This window comes from Solanum dulcamara, chromosome 8 (genome assembly GCF_947179165.1).
Source record: "Solanum dulcamara chromosome 8, daSolDulc1.2, whole genome shotgun sequence".
Classification (NCBI taxonomy): Eukaryota; Viridiplantae; Streptophyta; class Magnoliopsida; order Solanales; family Solanaceae; genus Solanum; species Solanum dulcamara.
In genome coordinates, this window is record NC_077244.1 from 1171412 (window position 1) to 1197020 (window position 25609).

At 35.3% G+C, this 25609-nt stretch overlaps 2 protein-coding genes across 5 annotated transcripts; one reads left to right on the top strand and one right to left on the bottom strand.

Annotated features, from left to right (window-relative positions):
- Nucleotides 1–545: 545 nt before the first annotated feature.
- On the top strand, nt 546–3867 carry LOC129901242 (bet1-like SNARE 1-1). Of its 2 annotated transcripts, none has more exons than XM_055976372.1 (6): nt 546–715; nt 926–1050; nt 2379–2511; nt 3254–3310; nt 3403–3462; nt 3550–3867. In XM_055976372.1, the coding sequence occupies exons 2-6, from the start codon at nt 1037–1039 to the stop codon at nt 3637–3639; spliced, it is 354 nt and encodes a 117-aa protein (XP_055832347.1). In that variant the 5' UTR covers nt 546–715; nt 926–1036; the 3' UTR covers nt 3640–3867. The 2 variants fall into 2 exon arrangements, with proteins under 2 accessions (XP_055832347.1, XP_055832346.1); XM_055976371.1 differs by having other exon boundaries at nt 550–715; nt 2364–2511.
- Nucleotides 3868–4697: 830 nt separating this feature from the next.
- LOC129899037 (myosin-9-like) lies at nt 4698–22779 on the bottom strand. 3 transcript variants are annotated; one of them, XM_055973793.1, is made up of 38 exons: nt 22645–22779; nt 20695–20838; nt 20456–20601; nt 20218–20374; nt 19303–19361; nt 19051–19210; nt 18798–18947; nt 18581–18717; nt 18347–18493; nt 18156–18257; nt 18015–18072; nt 17833–17934; nt 16936–16973; nt 16677–16803; nt 16382–16564; nt 16131–16262; nt 15942–16051; nt 15753–15813; nt 14940–15117; nt 12909–13114; nt 12709–12828; nt 11990–12088; nt 11571–11792; nt 11275–11414; nt 10177–10291; nt 10070–10099; nt 9732–9983; nt 9477–9632; nt 9195–9401; nt 8940–9086; nt 7085–7155; nt 6889–6988; nt 6755–6811; nt 6352–6408; nt 6185–6265; nt 5794–5876; nt 5493–5682; nt 4698–5163 (listed from the first exon to the last, which is right to left on the bottom strand). In XM_055973793.1, exons 1-37 carry the CDS (start codon nt 22777–22779, stop codon nt 5559–5561), a joined length of 4593 nt encoding a protein of 1530 aa, XP_055829768.1. In that variant the 3' UTR covers nt 4698–5163; nt 5493–5558. The 3 variants fall into 3 exon arrangements, with proteins under 3 accessions (XP_055829768.1, XP_055829767.1, XP_055829769.1); XM_055973792.1 differs by lacking the exons at nt 20695–20838; nt 22645–22779 and having other exon boundaries at nt 6373–6408; nt 20456–20616; XM_055973794.1 differs by lacking the exons at nt 4698–5163; nt 5493–5682; nt 5794–5876; nt 20695–20838; nt 22645–22779 and having other exon boundaries at nt 6183–6265; nt 6373–6408; nt 6755–6804; nt 20456–20617.
- Between the last annotated feature and the right edge of the window lie 2830 nt (nt 22780–25609).

Below are 25609 nucleotides of genomic sequence, written 5' to 3' on the forward strand. Positions count from 1 at the left end.
AATTAGCATTTTGTATTAATCCAAATGAAGCCTTGATGTCATCATATGCTTGTTCCTCTTATCAACAAGATATGGTGAATTTTGCCAGCCCCTCGATCCTCATGAAAAAATTTAATCATGAAAATTTGAAATATTGTCTCGAAAGCAAATACTATGGTCTATGAACCTGTGGGTGTTGAGTGGGGTTGGGGGTTGAAATGTAGTACCATTTATATATTCTCTGCATCTCAAAAAAAAAAAACTATAAATTTAATAAGAATTTTAATATATTTGATATAATTTTAATTTATAATCACAAAATTAATTTTTTTTTATTTTTTTAAATTTTGTGCCTAAATCAAAATAAATAACTTTTTTTGAAACAAATAAAAGTAATTTATTTATTTATTTTTGTTCTGAATGATCTTGTCTTCCTAAAGAAACTATTATAAAATTGTCACCAATCAAATATTAAAAAATTAAAGATAATATTTTTTTTCGTACCAAACATAACTACATTATGAAATATTTTGGATGCATAAAATAAATATGAAATTTTCTTAGGTGGCATTAAATGAAATACTACTTAAACTAATTTATCCAACAAAAAAGATAAATGTAAATTTACAGTGTCATTAGTTACTTCTCCGGCCATTAACACCACCTGGTTCTTCTCCTCTCCGCCGCCTTCGCCGTTGCTATCGCCGCCGATACTGACGTTGTTGTTCAGCTTCAGGTACGCTCTCCGGCGCATCTATATATCTTCCGTTTCGATAATTTACAATCGGATTTTTTCATTTTCACGATTATCACGCGAATTTTGAATAGATCCGTAACATTCACAACTCTAGGATTTTATAGATTCACGAATTTTCAATTGATCGTACATTTTTACCTGATTTTTTATTGCCAAATTGTTTAATCGTTTTTTCTTTGGACCGGACAGAATATTTTGATCTATTTTGCGATTAACTTGAGGATTCGCGATTCCTGATCCACCGGGAAAAAATTCACATCCAGCGGAGTTTCAAATTGAATAGATTGATCATTAGCAGATATGAATTCGCGAAGGTTTGTAAGTTTAATTTGAATTTGTTTATGTTCCTATTAGTGATATTTCGTGCATCAGCGAACAATCTGCCCTAATACTTGAATATTTCCCTTGGATGTTGACATTTACAGTTATAATTCCTTCATATTAATTTCCTTATTAGTAGTAGTATTGCCATAAGTTTTGCTCCTGGAATGGCAAAGGTAGTATACCGGATGTTTGATAAGCACATACCTCAATTCTGGTGAATAAGTCTGGTATTTAAGTGGAGAATGTTTGAGGGGCGGACCGGTTATCCAATAATTTGAATTGGAAACAAAGAATTTCTCAGTTATCAATTAGAATTAAAAAAGCAATGACATAAGCCTTTAGAGTTTTTAAGATGTATTTGGTGACTTCTTGTTTAATCCTACAGCGGTACTATCATGGTGTTATTCTGAGTTCTCTTGATCTAGTTAGAGACTTGAATAATAGAAAAATTCTAGCTTTGGAGAACCCTCAATTTGCTTATAAGACAAACTGTGCAGCATTGAGGACCTGAACAAAGGCAAAATGGATACGGAGGAGGATTGAGGTGTAATTGACTTATAACCATGATATTTTTGTGTTTGAGAAGTTACATTGCTAGCTTGAGCTGGTGAACAATTTTCTATCTTTGCATATAATTGTCACGAGTATTTACTTGATCAACTTGGGAAATTATGTCACTCTTTACAATCTTCTTTTCTTTTAAATATTTTTTCCTTGTTTAGATGAAGGAGGTGTAGTGATCCCCTTTAAATCTATCCGACCATATTAAACTTGCTAGTTTATTGAGGTGGAGAAGAGCCTTAGAATGTGTCAATATAAGATTGGGTTGGTTTAGCTTATCCTACTTATGCTTCTATTGGTTCTAACTATCATTCGTTCAACCTCGATTTCCGAAAAATCTATGTTCTAAGCCTCTAAAATGTATGCACATTTTTTTTGTTCCTCAAGTATTATTAGTGATTCATGTTTGTGTTTGTCTGTTTATTGTTCCCTTACCCTTTCCTCTTTTTTAAATGGTATGAGACGTAAATATGCAGCTTCAGGCTTGATCCAATTTTAGTACTGTACCTTGACATTTGTCCGTAGCATAAACTGGCCCCTCTCCTCTGTCATATTTGCCTCGTCTGTCAGCCCTGATTTTACCTTAACCTTGCTCTTGTCATCTGTGCCTGTTCCTCATATGTATGTGAGGGTGGGAAACTTTCTCAGTAACAGAGCTGCTTTTTGTGATGTGTAGTTTATAAAAGAATAATCTTCTTTGCATGCACCTTTATTAGAATTCATTGATAATAACTGAATTCAGGGAACGTGGCAATAGAGCTGCTCTATTTGATGGAATTGAGGAAGGTGGCATAAGGGCTTCTTCATCATACTCTTCGCATGAAATTGATGAACAAGAGAATGAAAGGGCAGTCGATGGGTTGCAAGACAGAGTTAGTTTTCTCAAAAAAGTAAGTCTTATCACAGATGAGTCTTTATTTGGTTAATGTTTATTGGTTAAGTTGCAGTACAGAATTTCCTTGTTGTCTTCACCTGAAGTATATATCTTGGTCATGGGTTTCAAGGGCTGATTTCAATGGTGCAAACCTTATGAAGCCAACTAGTTGAAATGAGATAACCTATAACTACTCTTTAATTATTGGAGGCTGTTGCTTTAGTAAATTGACAACTATTTATAAATGTACTTACTCACTGATGCTACCCTCTATATTTTTGTTCATCCATAAATGATTAATACTTTTGGGTGTTGAAGTTCTTGCTCTGTCAAGATCACTGTTGGAAAAATATAAATGTAGCCTGTGTAGAACTTCTTTTAATGGATCCCAGAATTTGTCACTTCGAACACATTCTCTTAGAAGTCCTTCTTTTTCTTGTTATTACTCAGAAAGAAAGGATAGATAATCACGTGAATCTCTAAAAGCTGATGTTAAGAGGTTCCTGATTTCTCGATCGAGTTATCCTGAGCATGTGTAATTTTCTGTGACTGTTAAAGGTTAAAAAAGGTGTTCTTCTCTTCTGGTGCAACTTAATTGTTTTGAGGCTTGTAGTTTCATCATTTCCTGCTTCTACTATCAGTGTAAATGAGTTCTTGTGGAACATGAAGTGAAACAACTTGCTACTGAAGTTGATAATGAGCATGTTGAACTTGTCAACTTAATTGTTTTAGTTCTTACAATGCTTTATATCCAACAGTTGTCAGGGGATATACACGAGGAAGTGGATACTCATAATCGGATGCTCGACAGAATGGTCAGTTAGCTTAACGGAGCAACTTATCTTATGCTTCATGCCTTTTGCAGTATGAATAATTGTTAAAAAGAAATCCTGGTATGCCTTTTCAGGGCAATGATATGGATTCTTCAAGGGGTGTTTTGTCTGGAACCATGGATAAATTTAAGATGGTAACGTATTTTACGCTACGTGACCTCTATTCCATTTTGCCTTTGATATGTATGTTACTCGTTTTGAGTCTCTTCCATTCCCTTCAGGTATTTGAGACAAAATCAAGCCGAAGAATGTTTACACTCGTGGCCTCATTTGTGGTTCTTTTTCTGGTAGTATACTATCTCACTAGATAATTTGTAATGTGAACATGTTATGTCGTGTTGCTCGGACTCTCCAAAAATGCTACTTCGACCATGTCGGATCTGTGAGTACGAGCAAAAGATGATTGATGAGGTTCTGATATCAACATTTCTGTCTGTTCACTGTAATAATGTTCCGACTTGTGTATCTGTGTCAAAATGTTTCAGTACAACAGATAATTTTGAAGATGTGGATATATATAAAGATGTTTTGTAACACTATCATATAAAGATGTTTTGTAACACTATCATTCACATATATTGATATGCAAGTATTGTTTAAAAAAGGGATAATACATAAATAACTCTTAACTAAGTTCTAACTACACACCTAAACTTTACGGGAGTGCTATTATCTGTATATTTGACCCTTTCATAGATCACTATTAGATCAAGCAAGTGTTGGATACGAGCTGCCACATGTCACGACTAAAAAAAGTAGAAAATTGTTTTTTTAACAAAAGAAATGTTGCAAAAGAAAAAAGAGCTTCTAAAATTTTCTGTAATCTCATGCATTTTAGGAGAGTAAACTACATTATCTATGCAACGTGGCTTCTCAGAGAAAAATATCTCCGCGGCGGATCCAACCAAAAGAATGGGAGAAAGATGCACAAACAAAAAAGGCTTAATATTATGGGTTCTAGTTCAAAATTTTACAATAACTCATTTGATTAATTGCGTTTGAAATCTATTATTTGTACTTTAAAGGTGAATAACTTCACACATTACAAAGTTTAAGCCAAAATTAGTTCAGATAAACTTATTACGAAAGAACTACATCCACCCATCACCCATGTATTTAGTCAAACAAGATAAGAATTGCAAAATGCACTTCATTTAGGTTTTAGAGGCATGTATTGATGATTTGATGTTACATATTTTGTAGTTTTGACAACGTGAAAACTTAAAGGAAGCAATATCATACAAAGGAAACATTAACTATCTGGTGCAATGGTTGCTATCAGTCTCTTTTCTTTGAATCTTCTCTCAACCTATCTCCTCACATCATAAATCGCCAAAAAATGAACACAAATGAGGTCTTGAATATCATATAGAAACAAGACGAATCACTTGTATTATTGCTGTTGAGGTATAATAAGAATGGCTTTACACAAGTCTTTCATCGAAACAAACATCATATCCCAAAAGTACTTTGTGTGAAGAATGAAGACCTTAACGGCCTTTAATTTTAATCAATTATTTGCTCCAAGACGTACAATAAGACTTCAACCACTCAAAATGTTCCAAACATGCATGTGGGAAGAATGAAGACCTTCTATTTTATATTTTTTCATATAGTTGATCAGTACAAACAAAACGGGCAAGTTCATGCATTATGGCTAGACTCCTCTTACCACTATAGAGCATGACAAAGTATAATATATATTTTTTGAAAAATTGCTCAACTATATGTATAGTTCTCCACTGCCCCCTCATAGTACGCCCCAATGATTGCACGCGATTTCTGGAGCGTCTCCTCCTTTTGTGAGTGTAGTTTACTGACTGTTCAGTTAAAACCTGGAAAAGAGTTGGAGTTGACAAACAAAGACAAGTCATGGATCAAATAGAAACCCCTCCTTTTTTTTTGAGAAAAATGTAGTTACAAAGAGAAGAAGCACTAGTAGAACAAATTCAATCGGTTAAAAACCAAATGATGAAGATAGAAGTCTAGCTGAGGCACTCGTATAATTAAAATCAAGAAAGTTCAGCATGTCCTCAAATAAGCAATTATCTAGTCATATATATATATATATATATATTCACATTTCCATTTGTAGCTGAGATGTGCAAGATGAGTCTACATTGCTTGAACATTGTATGAGCTTGATCAATGCAGTCATACGCACCTTGATGCTCACACAAATCAAAGATCTGTCTGCAAGTTCCTAAGACTGAATTCTGATTAAGGGCCATTAGTCTGCACGTGGCAATAAGAAACTGAAGCCTGAATTTTCTCGAATAAGCGGGGGTGGTTCAATGTCTGCAATATCAATCTGATCCATTGATTTAGAGAGGTCATCAATTGAGAATGGTATGCTGCACCATGACCAACAAGGGCAATCAATGATAAGTGAAAGTGCATTCTAAGGAAAGTGGTGCACAAAAAGGTATTGGCAAGTTTAGGATAACTGAATTTTTATATCCAACCTCGAATCATCATCAAGCAAAAAAGAATTGCTGACTGCATTGTTAGAGTCTTCAGTCATTAATACACGCATATTGGCTATAACCTGTCAAATAATTGATAAACTCTGCTCATTACTAGTCAGCAGAGGACAAAAGTAAGAGTGTTTTGCGCAAATCAAAGATGCAGGAGACAGTGTTCAAAGCTGAATAAGCCACTCCCAGCAAGAAATACTGAATTCATGCTGTAGTGAAGCAGGGATTGAAGACATACTATTGAGAAATTGTCATATCTAACTTGAGAATGGCCATAAAATCAATACGCACTACATGACGCAAAGGAACATCAAAATTATAGATTATCTGGTATCATAATAGCATCTAGAATTTTTGCTGGACAAATGCTATGGCTTACATCTGATGAAAGGCTATGTGTGCCATATTTGTCGTCCCAATACATTGTGCTGATTCTGTAAAGTTGTTGAATGCTAAGCACCTGTTCATGATTTACAACTTAATGAAAATGACAATGTATGGGCTCAAGAGATAGCTCTTCGGAATATGTAGTAGTCTAGTACTTACAGGACATAGATCATGGCTTACTTCATCCAATGTCTTCTTTGGCTTCTGGTGTATGACCTAGTATAGTCCAAAAGGAGCACAATTAAGGATCGCTGCTGATGAAATATAGACAAAGCTCATTCCAAATTCTTTGGAACTACAGTTTTTAGGTTTGTGCACTCAAATTTTGTGGCACACAATCATGATCATATTGCCTACGAATAATAAGTATGAAAAGTGATTTCTTTTAACACGGCAAGGACAGAAATTTGCAATTCTAATTTCCCTCTACTTTATATTACTAGGCAAAATCTTCTGTTGTTTCTTTTCCCGAAAAATATGCACTAGAGAACGTGTCCTTTGCCTTTGCTTTTCAGTTTATATATTCGGTTGTATCTTTAATCCAAATTAGAAGATGCATTACCAAAAATCCAATTGCCTGTCTTATATGCTTGAGCTCCTCCCAAGCTAATCCTGTATACTGAACAAGTTCCCTTCATCAGTGAGAATAAAAGACATGGTGAATAGTGTTTAACAAGTGGCAGGAGACCAAGGTACCTCATCAGTTGCTTTGTAGCACCAGTGCTCCAGTTCCGCCAAACCAGTTTTGACATATTCACCGTTGCTAAATGAACAGCATTCTCTTCTCAGCAAAAGGCTACAGCAAGGAGGCACAGATAAAGAAAAATAGGGTTTAGTATATAGTTGAATCTTGAGGATATAAGAATATTATGAGATTCCCTTGACAACAGACCTGTTAAATAATTGGACATTGATGAAAGAGAAGACTTGTGTAAATACTTTGCGCACAAGAAATGGAGGCACCTGAAAAACAAGAGAGAAAATAACCCTACTATCATGTCCTATCATGAGATAACCAACATAAACTTTTCATAAATCTATGATTTAATTATCTTGAGACTTTTCTGCCTCAATGCATCAATTACTTGATGGACAATCGGTCTTCAGGAAAGTTGGGCCGTTCTTCCTTCAGCTAGAATATATTACTTAAATTACATGAAAGGTTATTAACTACCAAGCTAAACATTAAACTGACAGTTTGTCAATGTGATTAGACTCATTAGAGTTCCATAAGACCTTGCACACTAGAGCAAAAAAGCAAAACAGTAATCTGTCAAATTAGCTATAGTTTCAAAAGAGAAGTAGTAACCACAGGTGAGTTGTGAATCAAGTTACAAAATGCATCTCATATCCTATATCATATTAGCCACTTTTGATAAGAAAATGATGAGATCTACCCAACACCATTCCTTCATGAAATTCTTAAGTTGGACTGCAGAGGATAGTGGAGCTGACTTGTATAGTTTTAGTTCAATCAACAAGAACTAGGAAAGCAAAAATCTCAAGGATTTTCACTATTCATACTAGTAATCTGAGTAGGCTCAGGTATTCATCCTTATATCAAAGTAAGGATCATAAATCCAAAAACTGTCTGTAAAACCACTTCAGACCTATTGTTATAGCTACTTTTGGTTCTGATTTCTTTCTCTTCTTTGTCCTGTTCTATTGTTCACTTAAGTCCAAAAGTCAGATGGGCAAAGTCAGTTACCATTCACATCAATGTTATAAACTTCTTAAAGTAAAACCACATGCACCTAAGTACTCCACCATGATAGTTTTCCTTGACTTTTTTAATATTAGGAGCCTTGTCTCTAGCAAGTGTCCAAATGTCTCAAATACTCCCTCCGTCCACTTTTACTTGTCCACTATACTAAATATAGATGTCCACTTTTACTTGTCCATTTTGGAAAACCAAGAGATAATTTACCATTTTATACCTATTTTACCCTTATTATTTTATACCTATTTTACCCTTATTATTAAGTACTATTCATTTCCCAATATTTGGATGACTAATAATAATGAGGGATCATATAGTAAAATTACCTTCTCCAGACCCTGCGCATAGCGGGAGCTTTAGTGCACCGGGCTGCCCTTTTTCATATAGTAAAATTACCCTTTTATTCATTGCTTCTAAGGGGTGTGCCGAGTCAAACATGAACAAGTAAACATGGACGGAGGGAGTACTAAAGATATAGGTGGATATTGGATCATCAAGAACAATAACAACTTCCATTGTTGGAAACTAGCTTTTTCATTGGATTTGGGAGCAAAAGGTGATATATGGCATAGTTCAGGTATTAGCAAGATCTTGTGAAAAGTTCCTAAAAAAGCTGTGTAAATTTCTCACTACCGTGTGAGTTATTCCTTCCACCTATATGCAGGATGCTCTGCTTGTTGGTGAAAAGAAGGGACGAGAAGTAGAAAAATTCATCAAAAGACAGAACATGCTCCCAAAAGGACTATATGAAGATGTGTATCCATGAGAGAAGATAATTACATTTCTTTTGCTAAACTAGAGAAGAGGAGTAATTAGAAGAAGATGAGATATAATCATAAAGATCATTTCATGGGTTGAGGATATCAACACGTTTTATTCATAAATAGGCTAAACAGCAAGTTATCTTTCATATCATGCAAAAGACTCTTACTTCGCCTTCCATGTTCAAAGCAAGTAAATGGGAGGAAAGCAAAGAAAAGGACAGCATGAAATTAAAAAAAAAACAATCTGTTTTTGTGACTCTTACATGATTGGCTTTCAATAAGTTCAAAAAGTTAGCAAGGCTATTGACAATTCCTTGCCAGTGAGCGATCAAAATTTCCTGTGCAGCAGCATTTGCAAGTGTACGTGCTGTTGCCCCTTTTAGTAAACTTGCTCTGGATATTCTTGGTGCCTAAACCATAGATTGAAACATGTAAAATGGCTTTAGTACACCTAGTATGTAATGATCTCTACTATTTCAAAACAAATATTAAGATAGATCTATGACAATATCTTGAACCTGAATGCACAACCCTAGCAGAGGAGAAATCTCTTTCTTAAGATTATCACGGATCATTCCATAAATCTTTTCTACATATGCTGTTAGCTGCTGTTTAAACAACAAAGCAGGATATTTGGCCTCAACTTGGCGTAAGGTATCCACGCCACCAGCCGAATCACCATCAATGAGAGAAAGATTGACACCTTGAGGGGTTCCACGAAAGCTCTATAAATTGTTTAATCAGCATGAAGTGTTATAAATAAATGATAAATATCAATGTTAAAATGGAACTTTTTTCACCTGTGTCATTCTCCCAAATAGAGAGGCTGAAGATGATCGTCTGTGCTGTGGAGTCATCCCAGCAGCACCACCAGCTTTTAATGTACGTTGCAGCAGCAGCAATAGAGTGGATGCATTGGATAGCCAATAGGCTAACATATCATTGTTGTCCTGAGTCTAAAGCATAGAAAAACTAGCTTTTAAGTGAAAAAGAGACATCTATTTTATTGATCTGCATCTTTCACTATGATATTGTATAACTATATTAACACTGACCTCAATAGCTTGGCCAATGGTTTGTATTACCCTGTCAAAGATACTGGTTCTCTCTACTTCAAATGATCGCCACTGCCTAAGACACTTGTAAATAATGCAAGCAGCAACAGGTCTGCCTTTAGAGAAGCCAAGGTGCTGTGCAATACACCGGATGATCAAGTCCTGATACTCCTGTTGTTTATCATTAAGAGATTTCTGTGGTCTTCCCTCCACCTCAGTACTCTCCCTTGAAAATGAAGTGCTATGCAGATCCTTTAAAAATTTCAATTGTAAATCAAGCAACATAAGAGGTAAGCAATATACTAAAAAGACAACTAATATGTAAGCCTTCGACTTACTACGCTATTCCTTGTGCTGCTCTCAGTCCTCTGCAAATATCATAGAACAGGGAAAAATTAGTTATAGAGTTAACACATCCAATATGAGTGAAGGTTTTCAAGATTACCTGAATACTTGATCTTGACCGTCCTGACAGCAATTTATTGTTCTGTGCCATTGTCAGAGCCTGCTGGCGAAGTACTTTATTTTCTGACTCTATATTTGTGAGCTTTTCTTCGAGCCTATTGGTAAGAAGGACAAATATTTTCATCAACTAAATCCTGACAATATCCAAGGTTCTCCTACATGTCCATTTTATAGTACAAGGATATCACTGACAGACAAGAGTTGGTCTATTCTTTAATTTTAATTGCAAATTCCAAACAGGTGTTCAAACCAGGTATAGATCAAGAGCTGTCCTTTCCTCCACATTATTCAGAGGTGACTATGACAAGCATTAGTCCCTAAAAGAGGACCATTAACTTACGGATCCTCCTGAGCACAGCTTCAGCAATTTACCTTCAAGTCACAGGACAAATTATAATGGTGTATGGGCATCTATAAAAAAGCAAACCTCTCGTATGAACGTCTCATCTAAAGGCTTGAACTGAGAGAGGAGACACGTTTATTTATTTATATTGTTTGAAGCACTCCCCCTCACATGTGAGCCCCTTTTTTTGGGCTCTCAAGCAAGTAGAAATATTTTGTTGATGGATGGTTGTGGAGCTTGAAGCCACATCCTCTGCCTGCATTAAGACCGTGTGATATTGTATGAACTGACTGCTCTAACAGCTTAAGCTATTAGAGAGGGAATACTTTTATTTATTTGTAACTAATAAAGAGGCATAGTTAGCTATTATAGGATTTTGAACTTCTTGGTGAAGCCCTATGACTGTCTCTCATCCTGATTCATTTCAGCAGCTAATTTGGCTGAGACCATACCCTCCCTATCATGAAAGAGGTAGAACACCAACTTGGTAATTTTATTCACGGACACTACTCTCGAGTTTGAATCTGAGGTTTAGATCAATTAGAAGGATATTCTCCCTCCACAAGTAGATTTTGAAAAATGAATCTGTTACTTGTCATGAATGACCCAGCATTCGTTAGTGCCGGTCATGGCCCCTTTGCTGGGTTGTGACATTACTGTAGTTTAGTTATTTCTTTTGGATTTTTGTATAAACTTTTAGTAATTTTATTGACTAAAAAAGGTTGGTATAGCTACCTGCTCATTGATTCCTGAAATTGCTGAACTTTTCTTTCAGTTTCTTCCAACTTCTTGTGCTTTTCTTCACTTGATTCTTGAGATTCAGCACGTTTCCTTTCAGAATCATCAGCACGTTGCTTTTCAGATTGCAATAACACCTATATAAAGGTATCAGAATGAAAACATCAACCATATGTTAGTGGGAAAAAGATGAACTTTCACACAAATTCTGTATTCTGCTCTCCTTTGTTCTTTGGTGGGGAAAGTCAGGTTGAGAGCACTTGGCGTTAACTTTACGAGTTCAGTGCCAGTACCTTTAAATTTTCCACTTCTGCATTTAAAGCATCAACCTTTTCTGTATCCTCAACAAGAACTGGCTTCTCTTCCACAATAGAGGTTGCTTCTTCAATTGCTTTCTGAGCAGTCTCACGTTCCTTGATGAGCAGTGCATTCGTTTGATCCACTTTGCTTTGCACATCTTCCAAGCTATTCTTCAGCTTTGCTATTTCCTGGCTCTTTGCCTCTTCCAAGTCCGTCTGTGAAATAATGCATCAAACAGGGTCCCTTTCTCAAAATGGACAACTTATCATAATCCACAAGGTCAAAAGTGGCAATAATATTTAGCTTTCAAGTAATATCTTGTTCCCCACTGATTTTCAGGTTAATTCTCCACTTGCTTTACATATCATGCAGGAAAAGGAAATGCCTGATCTGCTTAATGAAAGTGTATTACCCTAAGACGTTTCTCCAACTGCAGACGCCATGTAAGTTCTTCAACCTGTTTTTCAAGCTTATCCTTTGCTTCTTTTAGTGCACCTGTTTCTCTTGAAGCCTGAAGGTATTGGAAATGTGTGTTAGAGATCCACAAGCGATGAGAATATTAGCAATAGACTATTAGATATGGATAGACCAAAAATAAGATTTTACTGTATTAGCAAACAACATATCTGATACATTCTCCTACTTGAAGAAAATCCAAGGGATACTATATGGATAACAGCAATATGTGAAATCAGAAGGTTTAAGTCTGTAATTAGACAAAGGACTTCAGAGTTCATCACTCCGTGACATGTATATTCATTGTTAGTTACGTGTAGATTGCATGCTTTTGATTTGACTTCCAATGTTCAGAAGATTAAATTGCTGATCCTGTTCTTATTGCTTTGCTCAAGAATTCTAACCACGTCTTATGGGTTTTACCAACAGGAAGCTTCATAATGCTCATCTCTTTCTGATAAAGGTTCAGAGGAGCAATTAAGTGATCCATCATGCTGCGGAATAACTTTAGCCTTTCGTTATGTAAATAACAACAATCAAGGTGAATTATACACCGTGTAAGTAAAGGCCTTAGCTAGCAGATTATTACTTAGGTCACAGAGCATCATCTCAGTGCAAATCAAAGGAAATTGAAAATGTGATATAGGATAAACAGGATAAGAGTCCAAAAACTACCATCTTTAGTTTCCGAAGCTCTTTCTTTGCAACCCTTCCCCTCCATCTGCATTGTGTTACAATTGATGCAATTATGAGTTTCTTGTAGTATGAAAAGGCTCTGTGCCCATGCCAATGTGCCTGCAAGTAACTTTTCTAGTTAATAGCTAGAACAAAAAACTTGGCCAACCCTCGGAATCAATAGAAACAAGTAAACAAACTTGTATAATAATTGCTGCTTTGGTTTGTCTTTTATATCTGAATTCCTTTCGTGCAGCTGTCGCTCGAACTCCTGTCTGAAGAGCAATGACATTGATTTTGAGTCCTGTATAGGACTTCCGGGCCAAGTGTCCACGCAATTTTGTTTGGATTCTGATAGAAGCAGCTTCTCTTTTCATATTGTCGTACACTTTGCAAGCAAGCCTTCCTGTTGACCATGACAAAGCGAGAACACATAACTTAATGAAAATTAATACTCTTACATGGTGCTTGGTTTAACAATTATAAAGATGGGTAAGTGATCCAACTTTAACCACCTAAAAATGGAGGTACTGCTACAACATCTCAGACCAGGTGCATTATGGATCAAAATAGTAGTAATTGTTTTACTATTGAAAGCTGCCAAATACATCTTGTCAATATTGTTTCGTTATTATGGAACTCAGCAACTTGTAAGTCAAAACTATAAGAGCCCTTCAACAAGGAATATGAAAGAAAACCATGAGACGTAATTTGTGGTTGTATAAACTCTCTGAAGGGTGAAAAACAGCAGATGTCCAGAGAAAAGGTATTGATACAGAAAAGAAGATTCACATCTTCCATAAACAACATCAACAACAAAATCAGCATAATTTAACAAGTGCAGTATGGGGAGGGTAGTGTGTACACATACCTTACCCCTACCTTGAGAAGATAGAGAGGTTGTTTCCTATAGATCCTCAGCTCAAAGAAAGATGAAAAAGAGGCAGAAGCAATAAGCAGAAATAACAAGAAGATAATAAGATAACTGAGGCTAAAAAACATGTAGTAATATAAATCTAAGAATAAGATAATACAAGAATAATACTAATACTATGGGAACAGAAAGAAATAAGCATGACTACCTACAAACCTTCTATCCCTGATTCTCGACCTCCACACCCTCCTATCAAGGTTCATGTCCTCGATGAGCTGAAGTTATGTCATATCCTTGCCTAATCACCTCACCCCAATGCTTTTTTCGCCTACCTCTACCCCTCCTCAAGCCCACTACGTCCAACCTCTTACACCTCCTTACCGGGACATCTGTCTATCACCTCTTCACATGCCCAAACCAGCTCAGCCTCACTTCCCGTATCTTGTCTCCATGGGGGATCACTCCCATCTCGTCCCGAATATTTTCATTCCTAATCTTACTCTCCTGGTATGCTCACACATCCATCTCAGCATCCTTATCTATGCTACTCTGCCCCAAATAACATAGTCAGTCTAACCACCAATCTGTATAACTTACCTTTAAGTTTTGGCGGCACAGTCTTATCACACAGAACACCGAATGTGAGCCTCCATTACATCCACCCCCGCTCCAATACGATGTACGACATCCTCATCAATCTCCCCATAACCTTGGATTACTAACCTAGGTACTTGAAACTTCTTCTCTTAGGGATGACCTGTGTGTCAAACCTCACGACCACGAAGGTCCACATCTCCCATAATTTTATTGAATGTGTATTCCCACTTTGCACTATCTATGACCCAATTATTCTCAGGATATAGTACAAACTTGTTTTTTTTGGTACGGCTACTAGGTGCTGTTTCAATTTAGGAGAAAACCACAAACTCAAGGGTCACCTTTAGAGAAGCACTTATCGGTAATCAAGCTTCACTCTGGTTATACTGTGAAGCTCACTGAATCCAATCCATAAACATGTATCTTACATACTTTGGTGAAGAAAGAAAAAGAAAAATAACTCAGACTGAAATATTGATGACATCATTATTATTGATTTGAAAGTGGCAAAGAGGATAACTGCTTTCAGGCAGAACCCTTGCTCAAGAATCCTTGATCCACAACAGCGGAAACAAATCACACTCCCTCTGTGCTCCATTAGAAGGTTTCACCCAAGATACTATTACACAGATTACATGAATGAAGCTATCAAAATGCCCCAGTAAGTTGCAATTATCCTAGTTCATTGCGTAAACCATCTAGAGCATACAAAACAACCGCAATTTGAAGAGTTGAGAAAAAAATATATAAATAGACAAACCTCGGCATGAGGATTGTAAGCAAATTGCAGCCTTCTGCAATGCAAGAAAGTATTTCCTAGCAATGTGAGTTCTAATTTTCCTTTGGATTGTCTTTGCTGCTGTGGCTAGTTTCTGTGCTCTGCGTGCATCCAGCTCAGCCATCTGACCAGCTCTGAGAAAAACTTTTGTTTTTCCAATCTGCAACATCATTTGTCCGACAAAATAGTTGATTCATAAATTTGGGAACTCATCCTACGTTAAATAAAAGAGTGCATCAACCTTAGAATGCTGCATGTAAAATGTACATAACAATGTTGTGGAGAACTATTCCAAACAAATGAACCAATTTTAACCATGTGAACAGTGGATATTAATAGCCCTAACCCTCAGCATATATAGAAAACTATAGTAAGCAATGCCCGCCTACATGTCAGCAATCAATAAAAAAGTGGATATAAACTGTTGAAGGTAACAGACAAATTAACCATGGTTTAGAATAATGACTGATATGCACAACTTCTCAAAAATAAGAACACGATTTCTATCCTTTTGGTGAAAAAAGACTACAACAGATAACCTAGATCCTTGCTTGAAAATGCATGGTCAGCCTGAGATTACACCTTGCAAATTAGGTATAACAGAGATGTTTTAAGACATGAGCCATATCAGTAAGTTAAAAAAGGTTCTAATACATTGATTTTATCCTAAAGTTATGGGGAAGTGTTGGACGAGAAAGAGATGCATGCTCAAAACTGAATAATGTAAACTATCGATTGTGACATCAAATAAATAAAAAATCAGCTTTGTGGATAAGCCCAAAAAAGTCGAATAACCTGAGCGCCAGCAAGCCCCATCTTTTCCAGAATCTTTTTGCACACAATTTTTTCATCGGCACTGTCCACAAAAAGGTCAAATCAAGATAGCAAGTCAGTTTGTCATCAAGAAGTCAAGCCGCCATGAGTTAAAGTGTTTTCGAAAACATAAAGTTGTTTTTGGATTAGGAACAGAAAATCAGTACTTACTTCCCTTCCAAGACCTCTGGAGCAAGAAGCCCAAATCGGTTCAGAAACTCAAAGAATGTCTTACGGGTAGGGTAGCCAGCACAGCTAATTCTAATTGCTTCTAGAACACCCTGAGAAAACAAAATATAAGCATATAGTTCAAGAGTACAAAAGGAAATTCTTCATCTAAAAATGTCAAACTATACTCACACCACAACGCAGTTGCTGCAAAATGTTAACATTCTCAAAAATTGCAGGTTTTAATTGATTGTTAGGCTTCACGCATCTGATATAATGAGGTTCCGTCGAATTCAAAGTTTCCATCAATGTTGTAAGTTGTAACTGCACCAGTTCAATCAGAACATCAGACTTTCACATACTTGGCAATCCTACTAGTGATATGATGAAAAAATATTCTCAGTTCACCAAAATCTGTCAAAAGTATATAAGTCAGTAACTACCTTAAAACGAGAACCGATGGATGAGAACTTTGACGATTTGGATGATGATTTGGTTGTCTCCTCAGCAACAGGAGGGAAGAGGCCAGCTACAAATGAGCATTTGGAAGCACTTAACAAATCCTGATGCTCAGGAACAACATAGTCTTTGTTCTTATCCAAAAACAGATCAGACTGGTATAGAACCTGAGCAGAAAGTAAGGGTTTAAGACACCAAAAATGACCTTTACTGTTAGTAATGCCTATATCCAACACAAGAACATTTGACTGAACAGCTATCTCAGATGAAACTTTTTACCTCTCCAGCGTAATGAGCAATGGTAAAATCAGTGCGAGACAGTTTCGGTTTGATAAATCGTTTGTGAACCTTGAATGTCTGATAAAGCTTCTGAGAGAATGTTTCATGAGTTGACTTGGGGAACATACTGGAAGAGTACATTTCAAAGAGAATGTCAAATTAAATTAAGCTTATGCAACACAAAGATATTAAATCCAGGGAAGCAATGCACGTAGCAGTGTAATGCTCATACATACAGATGAAGTGCTATACATCTTACCAGGCTTCATCAAGAAGAGCGATGATACCTCCAGGTTTCTGCAAAAGCAATACAAATCAACTTACAAAATGATACCTCAAAATGGTGCAGTACAACAAAATTGGTAGGCTCTTTTAAGTGGAAAGTGATGAACAAGGGAATCAGTAAATGCTGAGAAACGCATGGTGTCTCTGCAGAAATTCTATTGCACCGGTAACTTTTAGTAACTTCAAATACAATAGTTGAATCTATTTGGACCTAATAGAGCTGTTTTCCTAAATAGAAAAACAGGTTTTATTACACAAACTATATAAAGAAGTCCACTGGCAAACCAAGATAATGGAGTAATACAAGAAAGAAAACTAAAATATTAAATTAAAAGAGAATACCACGATAAAAGAAACTAAAAGATCTAACAAAATCAATAAGTGAATAAAAATAAAATGATATTAATTTCTCTTGCAAAAAATTCAAGTTGCATCAATTGAATAATTTCTAGTGATTTCATATTATAACACCAAATTTATTTGGAAGCTACCTGTGTCTATAACTATCAAACTAAGACTAAGTTGATCTTTTTACAATTTGACAAGAATATACTTTAGTATCATACATTCAAAAAAAAGGAAAGAAAGATCAAAGAAAGAAAAAACTTGATTTGAAGAAGAAAATCTATATCAATGTCTTCAACAAAAATCTTTCTAGTAAGCAATTTTATTTGGGTTTTAGATAGAGAAAACATCAATTTTTTACCATTGCCATTTATATGAAAGACACATGCATGCAAATTAGTATTAGAAAGTCAGAATCCAAGAAAAATTTGATCAAAACTCACTAAACAAAACAAGTAGAATGCAGAGAAACAGAAATGGATGTACATATTGAGGAGAGCTTCTCTGCTAAACTAAATGAGGAAACCTTTTCAATAAGATCCAGAACATCCTTATTATCCACAAATTCTATGTAGCTCCAATCGATCTCTTCTCTAGTGTATTCCTCCTGCTCCATCTTGAACACGTGCTGGAAAACAAATATACCCAAATTCAGTTTTGGCTTAGAAGAGATGGACATAAATTCTCTAAAATTTCAACTACAAATACCTGGTTAAAATGTTGCTGCAGCTTCTCATTTGTGAAATTAATGCAGAATTGTTCAAAACTGGAACACAAAAGTCAAAAGAGTCAAATTTCAAAACACCACATTCAACAATATCCAGTGTCGTCCAATGATTTAACGCCTACCTATTAGTTTTAAAACTTTCAAAACCATAAATGTCAAGAACACCAATAAGAGATTTTGAGTTCAGATCTTGACCAATCGAGTTATTTATTTTGTCCACCAACCTGTAAACAGTGGAAAACTGTACACCTTAGTGTCAAATAATCAGTAACAAACCACATTAAACAATCTGGTTGAGACAATAGAATCATACCAGTCAAACAAGCGAGAATATAATGTTTTAGCAAGCCCATCTCTACTAACAGTTGCAGCATCAGGATCAAGACTTCTCTTTATCACTTCTTCAGGTGTGACCATTACACGTTTCAATAGTGCATCTTCCAAATCCTTAAGATCACACCTGATATAAGAATTGAATCACATCAAACTCTCGTCAACAAAGAATACATTAAGAGAGAGAAGTAAAATTTGAAAGCCAAGAACAAACATCAGAAGCTCTGCAACAGTCTGAAGATGGAACTTAGACTTGTCATCTTTTAAAACTGATGAATCAATTTCTTTGCCCTTTGCAAACTGAAGGTTACCAAGATGAAGAACGGAAGCCACTACTCTAAAAATTGCTTCCTGAAAAAGAAATGAGTAACTTCTTTGACTCTGAATCAAAATAAAAACTGCAGCACAAACTAAAGGAACAAGGGCATTACCTGCTCCTTCTCACTAATGCCAACAATATCCATGGCCCTCCTTGTTGCCAGATAATCTTGAGCATCACTAACACCTACTAGTTCATAGCAACTCGATTGATTAAGATAGTGAAATGATCTAGGATCCCCCAACTTATACTTTTCAACCTCCTGTTAAGATAGGAAAACTGTCAGAAGGACATCAAGACTATCAAATAAGTTTCATCAAGAGCTAAAAGAAATAAAAAGGAGAGAAGCTTTGAAATCCAATTACCTCCTGGGGTGCTGCACATAGAAGGTAGAAACAATGATAGTTGCGTTCAGGATCTGAAACTTGGCAAACACGAGATCTTTCAAGGAGGTAAGTTCTAATAGCTGCACCAGATATTCTTCCATTTTTGTCAAACTGAATCTCCACAAATTTACCAAAACGACTGTAACAACATGAGTTTAAGCATTCAGAAGATGCCGAAACAATTAAATGAGTCACTTCTTGATTGGATGCATGAGTGGAACAACATCTCACCTTGAATTGTTATTTCTAACTGTTTTGGCATTGCCAAATGCTTCAAGTACTGGATTTGACTGGAGATAAAACAGAGTTAAAAGAATAACAAGCCAGTAAGAAGGAAGAAGAAAATGACTGACGACCCTTAAGCTTGAAGCTCCCTCCTCCCTAATGATTTATACTTTTTAGAAATGAAACAGGTATTTTCAAGATTATTATATTCAAATAAATGAGAAGGATTTTAAGGTATAATGATATATTCACATAGAGCATAGTGACCCCTCTACAAGCTTTCTACAAGTCTATAACAAAGCAAAATGCTAGTGAATTCATCAGAACCAAGAATGACCTCTTTTGAATGCCATTCAGAAAATCTTTGTTGATCTTACCAAGTCATTTTGTTCAGAACTTTCACAGACATCTAGTCTATACCATTATTTCATAATAGTTATCTATAAAAGTAATAAAAATCATTGTATTTAACATAATTACATTAAACTGTACCTTTCTCAAAAATTTCGCACATTACAGTAAGGATTCTCACTTCAGTTAGTTTCACCTCTTTCATTCTGTCTAAAACTTTATCCTTTAATGTATCTTATGTTTCATTCATTGCCACACATTCAAATCAGAGATGTTACACAAAATTACCATAATTCTTTCTCCACTCGTAGAGCTAATAGAGTTGCATTACCATACTTCATATATTTTATCAAATAATGGTTTCATGTCATGTACTTCAGATGTTCAGCATGTAGAAACTACCTAGCCAATGCAGAATTTGTGCCACAAAGCTTCAGCATGTAAAGATAACATAAGTTATGCAGAACTAAAGCCTCAATAGCAAAAATTGCCATTGGTTTACCTACTCTTGTAAGTTTAAGGAGAAAAAGAGTTTAAACAAGCTCGACTCATCAAGATCATACAGTTTACCTCTAAAACTTGCTGCTCAACAGTTCGACCTTCAGTGCTTCTACGGCCGCCCAAATAAGCAAGGTATTGCATAAGCATTTTAGTAGTTTCAGTCTTACCAGCCCCACTTTCACCGCTGACCAATATCGAATTGCTTTTACCTTCATTTATCATCTGCCTGATTCATTTTATAATCTTAGTCACAATTGTATAGTGTTTAGGGATAAATCATGTGGAGTGGAAGTTGAAACAGGAGTACCTGTAAGCAGCATCAGCAATAGCAAAGACATGAGGACTTAATTCGCCAAGCGGTGCTCCCTTGTATTGTTCCATCATGTGGCGATCATATAGATGAGGCAACTTTTGGAATGGATTGATGGCAATGAGAATACTTCCAGTATAAGTCTGTCATAATGTCACATTATGATAGAACCACCCATAGATGCAACAATTCATTTTTCCTCTCACCAATTTACAGAAATTGGACCATGAACTTACATAGATTTCGTTGAGTTGATATCTTGAAGCCAAATTCTGCAAGACGCCAGGCTCATGCAAATATGATAACTTGGTCATGTCATCAACTCCACCAGCAGGAGCATCTTCGTCTTTGGGATATATGTTTGATAAATTTACTGTAACCTAGATGAATTGAAAAGTGAAAGATAGGTAAGCAGTTACAAGTGAAGACATTGCCAATTAGAGTTGTGTCTGTTGCATAAATTTTGTGACAACACAACGTAAGAGGGAACGAGACAGAGCTTATTAATGCATTCTTAAACAAACAAAAAAAAAACAGAAACTACTACCGTAAACAAGTTAGGGTCGACTATATGAACCCCCACTTCTTCATTTAGGCTCAATTCATATTATCATCATCGTACTAAATAAAATGAAGTAAAACTAAGTTAAATATACACATAACAACAACAATAATAATAATAGTAGAAGTTTACTAACAAGTCTAAAACCTTTTCTCAACTAGTATATATCATCTAGGATCTTTTTCTTCCATTGTGCCCTATCTTTAGCAAAGTTTCATTGATACCAAAGATTTGTAGGTCTTCTGAGGCAACTTCTTCTATATGATTTTAGGTATACCGTCCCTTTTTTACACCTTTACTTAGTATATTTTCACACTTACAGACCGGTGCATCTGTAGGTCGACACAAGATATGTCCAAACCATCTCAAACGACCTTCCCGCATTTTATGCTCAACGCGTGCTACGTGCACCTTCTGGTGAATGTGGTCATATAATCATGAATAAACGCACATTCATCTTAGCATCTACATCTTTGCAACACTAATCTTGTGGGTATGTTGGACTTAAGCAGACCCACATTCACTACCATCCAACATTGTCGGCCTTATAGTTATTCTATAAAACTTACCTGTCACTTTGGTAGGCATCCTTGTATCACATAAGACCCCGGTAGAAAACAAAAGAGAGAAACAGAGCAAATAGTCCCAATATAAGAGGAAAGAAAGGATATAGTGGGAAGATAGTTCAGATATAAGTCAATACTTCTCACATTCCTCCTGTGAATATAATATAATTTTTAAGCTAATATGGAAGTGACATATACCTTAACCTTACAAACAGAGGAGGATATAGCACATTAGATACCGGTTGGAAAGACAATTCAAATATATGTCAGATACTCCTCACACTCCTCTTGAGATGGAAGCTATTGGAGTGCAGACATTCATAGGTGCAAGGTACTTTACAAATATGGAAATGATATACACCTTACCCTTACAGAGGCAGGTATAGGCTATAGATGTGAGCTTGTATGTTTCAGGACGGGTGAGAGGCTGGCTATAGCACGTTTCAGGAGAGGTAGAGGTGGGGCAAAGAAAAACTTAGGGAGGTGATTGCTAGGTTATGACACATCTCCAGTTTACAAAGGACATGACCCTAGATAAGAAGGTATGGAGGTCGAGGATTAGGTTAGAAGGGTAGTAGGTAGCCGAGTGTTGTCGTGCCTTTATGTGGAAGAGGCAGGGGACTAGTCTCCTCTTCTCATCTTCTCCTTCTTTAGTATATTATTTAGTATCCACATCTTATCTTATTCTTCAATTTTTACTACTACATCACTTCACTTGCTTTGTTTATTTTGCTATCATTATTTTCCTTTCAATCCTACTTTGATTACATTTCTTTTGAGCCGAGGTTCTATCAGAAACAATCTCTCTACCCCACAAAGGTAGGGTAAGGTCTGTGTACATCCTATTCTCTCGAGACCCCACTTGTGGGACTACACTAGGTATGTGATTGTTGTTGTAGATAGATAAATCAGTTAGCATATATAAAATCAGTTTATTAGTTAAGTATCTCATTCTATTGGATTCCATAATACACCCTGAAATTGTCAGAGGAAAACAAATAAGCAAACTGAAACTGCAAGAATAAAATAATGTTCCGGGCGTAAAAGAGGTAACATACCTTCTTCCCATCAGATGTCTGGACCTGAACATCCTGTCCATTAATCTGTGATACTTGTCCATCAATCCAAGCAACGGATTGATCCTCAATCCACACATGAGAGCCCACAATGATATTTACTGGAGTGCTCTGCATACAGTTTACCTTTCCATCAGATCAGAAAGCCAAAAGCAGAGGATCAAAATAACCCCCAAAGGAGATAAACAGATCGGAAATCTTTAAGTCTCTTACGAAAAATTCTCAATACCCATCCAACTACTATACTCAACAGGTTGTCATTTCAAACAAGTTGGGGTTCCCTGATTTCAACTAGTAAAACAAAAACCACTAAAAGATCACAAGTATAGATCGAAAAGAAAGAGTAAGGAAAGAGCAATGCAGTTCACTGTTTATGGAGTGTGCAAAGATAAACATACCATCTTTAGTATTCAAATCAACTATTCACCTATTCATCCATGAGCAGTAACAAATTAGTAGAACCCCATTCGTAGATTCCAGAATTCGGGGAAAAACAGAGGATCAAAATAACCCGTCAAAGGATATAAACAAATCAGCAAATCTTTAAGTCACTTACAAAGAATCCCCAATACCCACCCAACTACTATACTCAGCATTTTATCATTTCAAACAAATTGGGATTCCCTAATTTCAACTATTATAAAAAGTATCAATGCAGTTCACTGTTTATCGAGTGTGAAAAGATAAACAACATACCATCTTTAGTAATTAAAACCAGTTCTTCAGCTATACATCCATGACACAGTACCAAATTATCGAAACCCCATTTGTAAATTCCAGTAATTGGGGAAAAACAGAGGATTTCGAAATACCCCCAAAAGATATAACCAAATCGGCAATCTTCGATTCTCTTACTCAACAGTCTATCATTCCAAACAAATTAGGGTAAATTCAAGAATTTAGGTAGAAAACAGAGGATCTGAATAACCCCCCAACAGAGATATTGAAACAAATCGGCAATTTTTTTCAGAAAAGTGTGCATACGGTGACTGCCGATCAAGTGTTCGATGAATTGCTTGAGTGAAGTGGATGTGTGAATGAGTGATGAATGGATGTGACATTGTTGGAGACGAGAAGCGAAAGCTGTGGGATAGGAATCGTTGAATCTTTCTCTGTGAGCTTTTTCTGTTTGTATAAGTGTCCATTGTTGGCGGGAGCACCGGATCTCAAATTAACTCACTCACCCACGCACAATTTATGTGTCTATTATACATGTCAAAAGTTGAAACACATAAGTGTCGATATATGTCAAATTAAAAAACATATTTATGTATTAGAGTATGTATTTTTCTTTACACGCTGCTTAACTTATATTTTCCTATTGTATTGTATTGTTAGTTTAAATATAATATATTTATTTTGATTGTTGCTTAAATTTTTTATTATTATACATTATTGTTAAATTTATTGTTATGTAACATGACAAAATATCTCATTTTGTGTAAAAATCGAATTGATGTGATCGCGTGATTATCTTATTATTTTTTTCATTTTGTCTTCACTTATTATTTAATAATCATATTTTATATTTTACCTTATCTTTTTTTATGGTATGTCTATCATGTACCTTACTTTCTGAAAGATTTATAATTAAAATTATTGATATGTGACATTATGTAACGACAAAAAATAAGGTTACGAAACTTATAACCTTGGCCTTATGTGAACTTCTAATGATGGACAAAGTTAAACTGTTTTTGTGAAGTACAAAAATAAATCTAAACATTCTTTAATCGTTTATTTTTACTTGTTCAATTTGAACTTTGCATATTTTTTAGAAAATAATAAGGTTATGAAACTTATAACATTTGGCCTTATGTGAACTTCTAATGATGGACAAAGTTAAACTGTTTTTGTGAAGTACAAAAGCAAATCTAACATTCTTCATTCGTTTATTTTTACTTGTTCAATTTGAACTCGGCATATTTTTTTTAAGAAAATAATTGATTAGGATATTTTACCATAATATTTATATTAATTGATGATTTGTTTTAAATATTAAAAAATAATTAATGCTAGAAATAAAAACATATGAAAGAAAAAAAATCGTAAAGTTAGCAAACGCAAACAAATAAAATCCAATCCAAAAGCGTGCAAAAGGTTGTTTTTGACCTCCAAAAATATGGGAGAAGTCATTATTATGGTTCACATTATATATATTTTTATTTATTTATTTATAGTAAAGTCAAATCCTTACTAAATATTAAGGCCGGTATGTATTATTCCACTTTAGAGTAAAAATTTAATAATTTAATAGGTGCAAATTGCAAATAATATTTACTACTATATATTTCCACTTGGACGGTTACAAATTAAATACCATGTAATTTGTTCAAATGAGCCGACCATCAACTACCTAAAATGTAAGGGCCGTTTGATATATGTTTGATCTAAAAAAAAAATTATGTATGCTATCAGATTATTTAAAAGATAATTATATGTATAGAAATTTGTCAAAATATAGTATTTAGAAACAAAGTTTTCTTTCATCACGAATTAGTAGGAACTTTGTGCTATAAAATATGATTTTCTCACTTATTTTTTATTGAATTAATTCACTGAAAAATGCATGATGGGAAACAATTTCGGTGATAATCTGTTTCCCACCCAGTGAGCTGATTTGGTGAAAACTAAATGAAAAAATCATGTTCAATACCACAATTTTTTCATTAATTCCTATTGTGATTTTTTTTTGTTTTGGGTAGTGTTAAAAAGTTAAAATATATTAATAGTGTAAGAAATCATTATATCATCAGTGCATATAACTATTGATGGAAGGGGGCTCTAAGCGATCACGAGCGAAGACGTGTTGAAGTGAAAGCCCTGGGATTATTGAACTAAGTCCTAAAAGAATGTAGTTTCAGTATAAACTTTGGATAATTACACATATTTTTTTTATCAAATTATTAATTGATAATCATAAAAAAAAATAAGTTACAACAACAAC

Excerpts from the sequence above, each read along its gene's own strand:
- LOC129901242 (XM_055976371.1), top strand. Across the intron at positions 3,311-3,402 it reads ATCGGATGCTCGACAGAATG|GGCAATGATATGGATTCTTC; the intron begins GTCAGTTAGCTT and ends ATGCCTTTTCAG. Across the intron at positions 3,463-3,549 it reads CCATGGATAAATTTAAGATG|GTATTTGAGACAAAATCAAG; the intron begins GTAACGTATTTT and ends CATTCCCTTCAG.
- LOC129899037 (XM_055973793.1), bottom strand. The coding sequence starts at position 22,779 with ATGCAGAGCACTCCAGTAAATATCATTGTGGGCTCTCATGTGTGGATT. Across the intron at positions 18,948-19,050 it reads TATGTGCAGCACCCCAGGAG|GAGGTTGAAAAGTATAAGTT; the intron begins GTAATTGGATTT and ends CTATCTTAACAG. Across the intron at positions 15,814-15,941 it reads CCAGAGGTCTTGGAAGGGAA|TGCCGATGAAAAAATTGTGT; the intron begins GTAAGTACTGAT and ends TTTTGTGGACAG.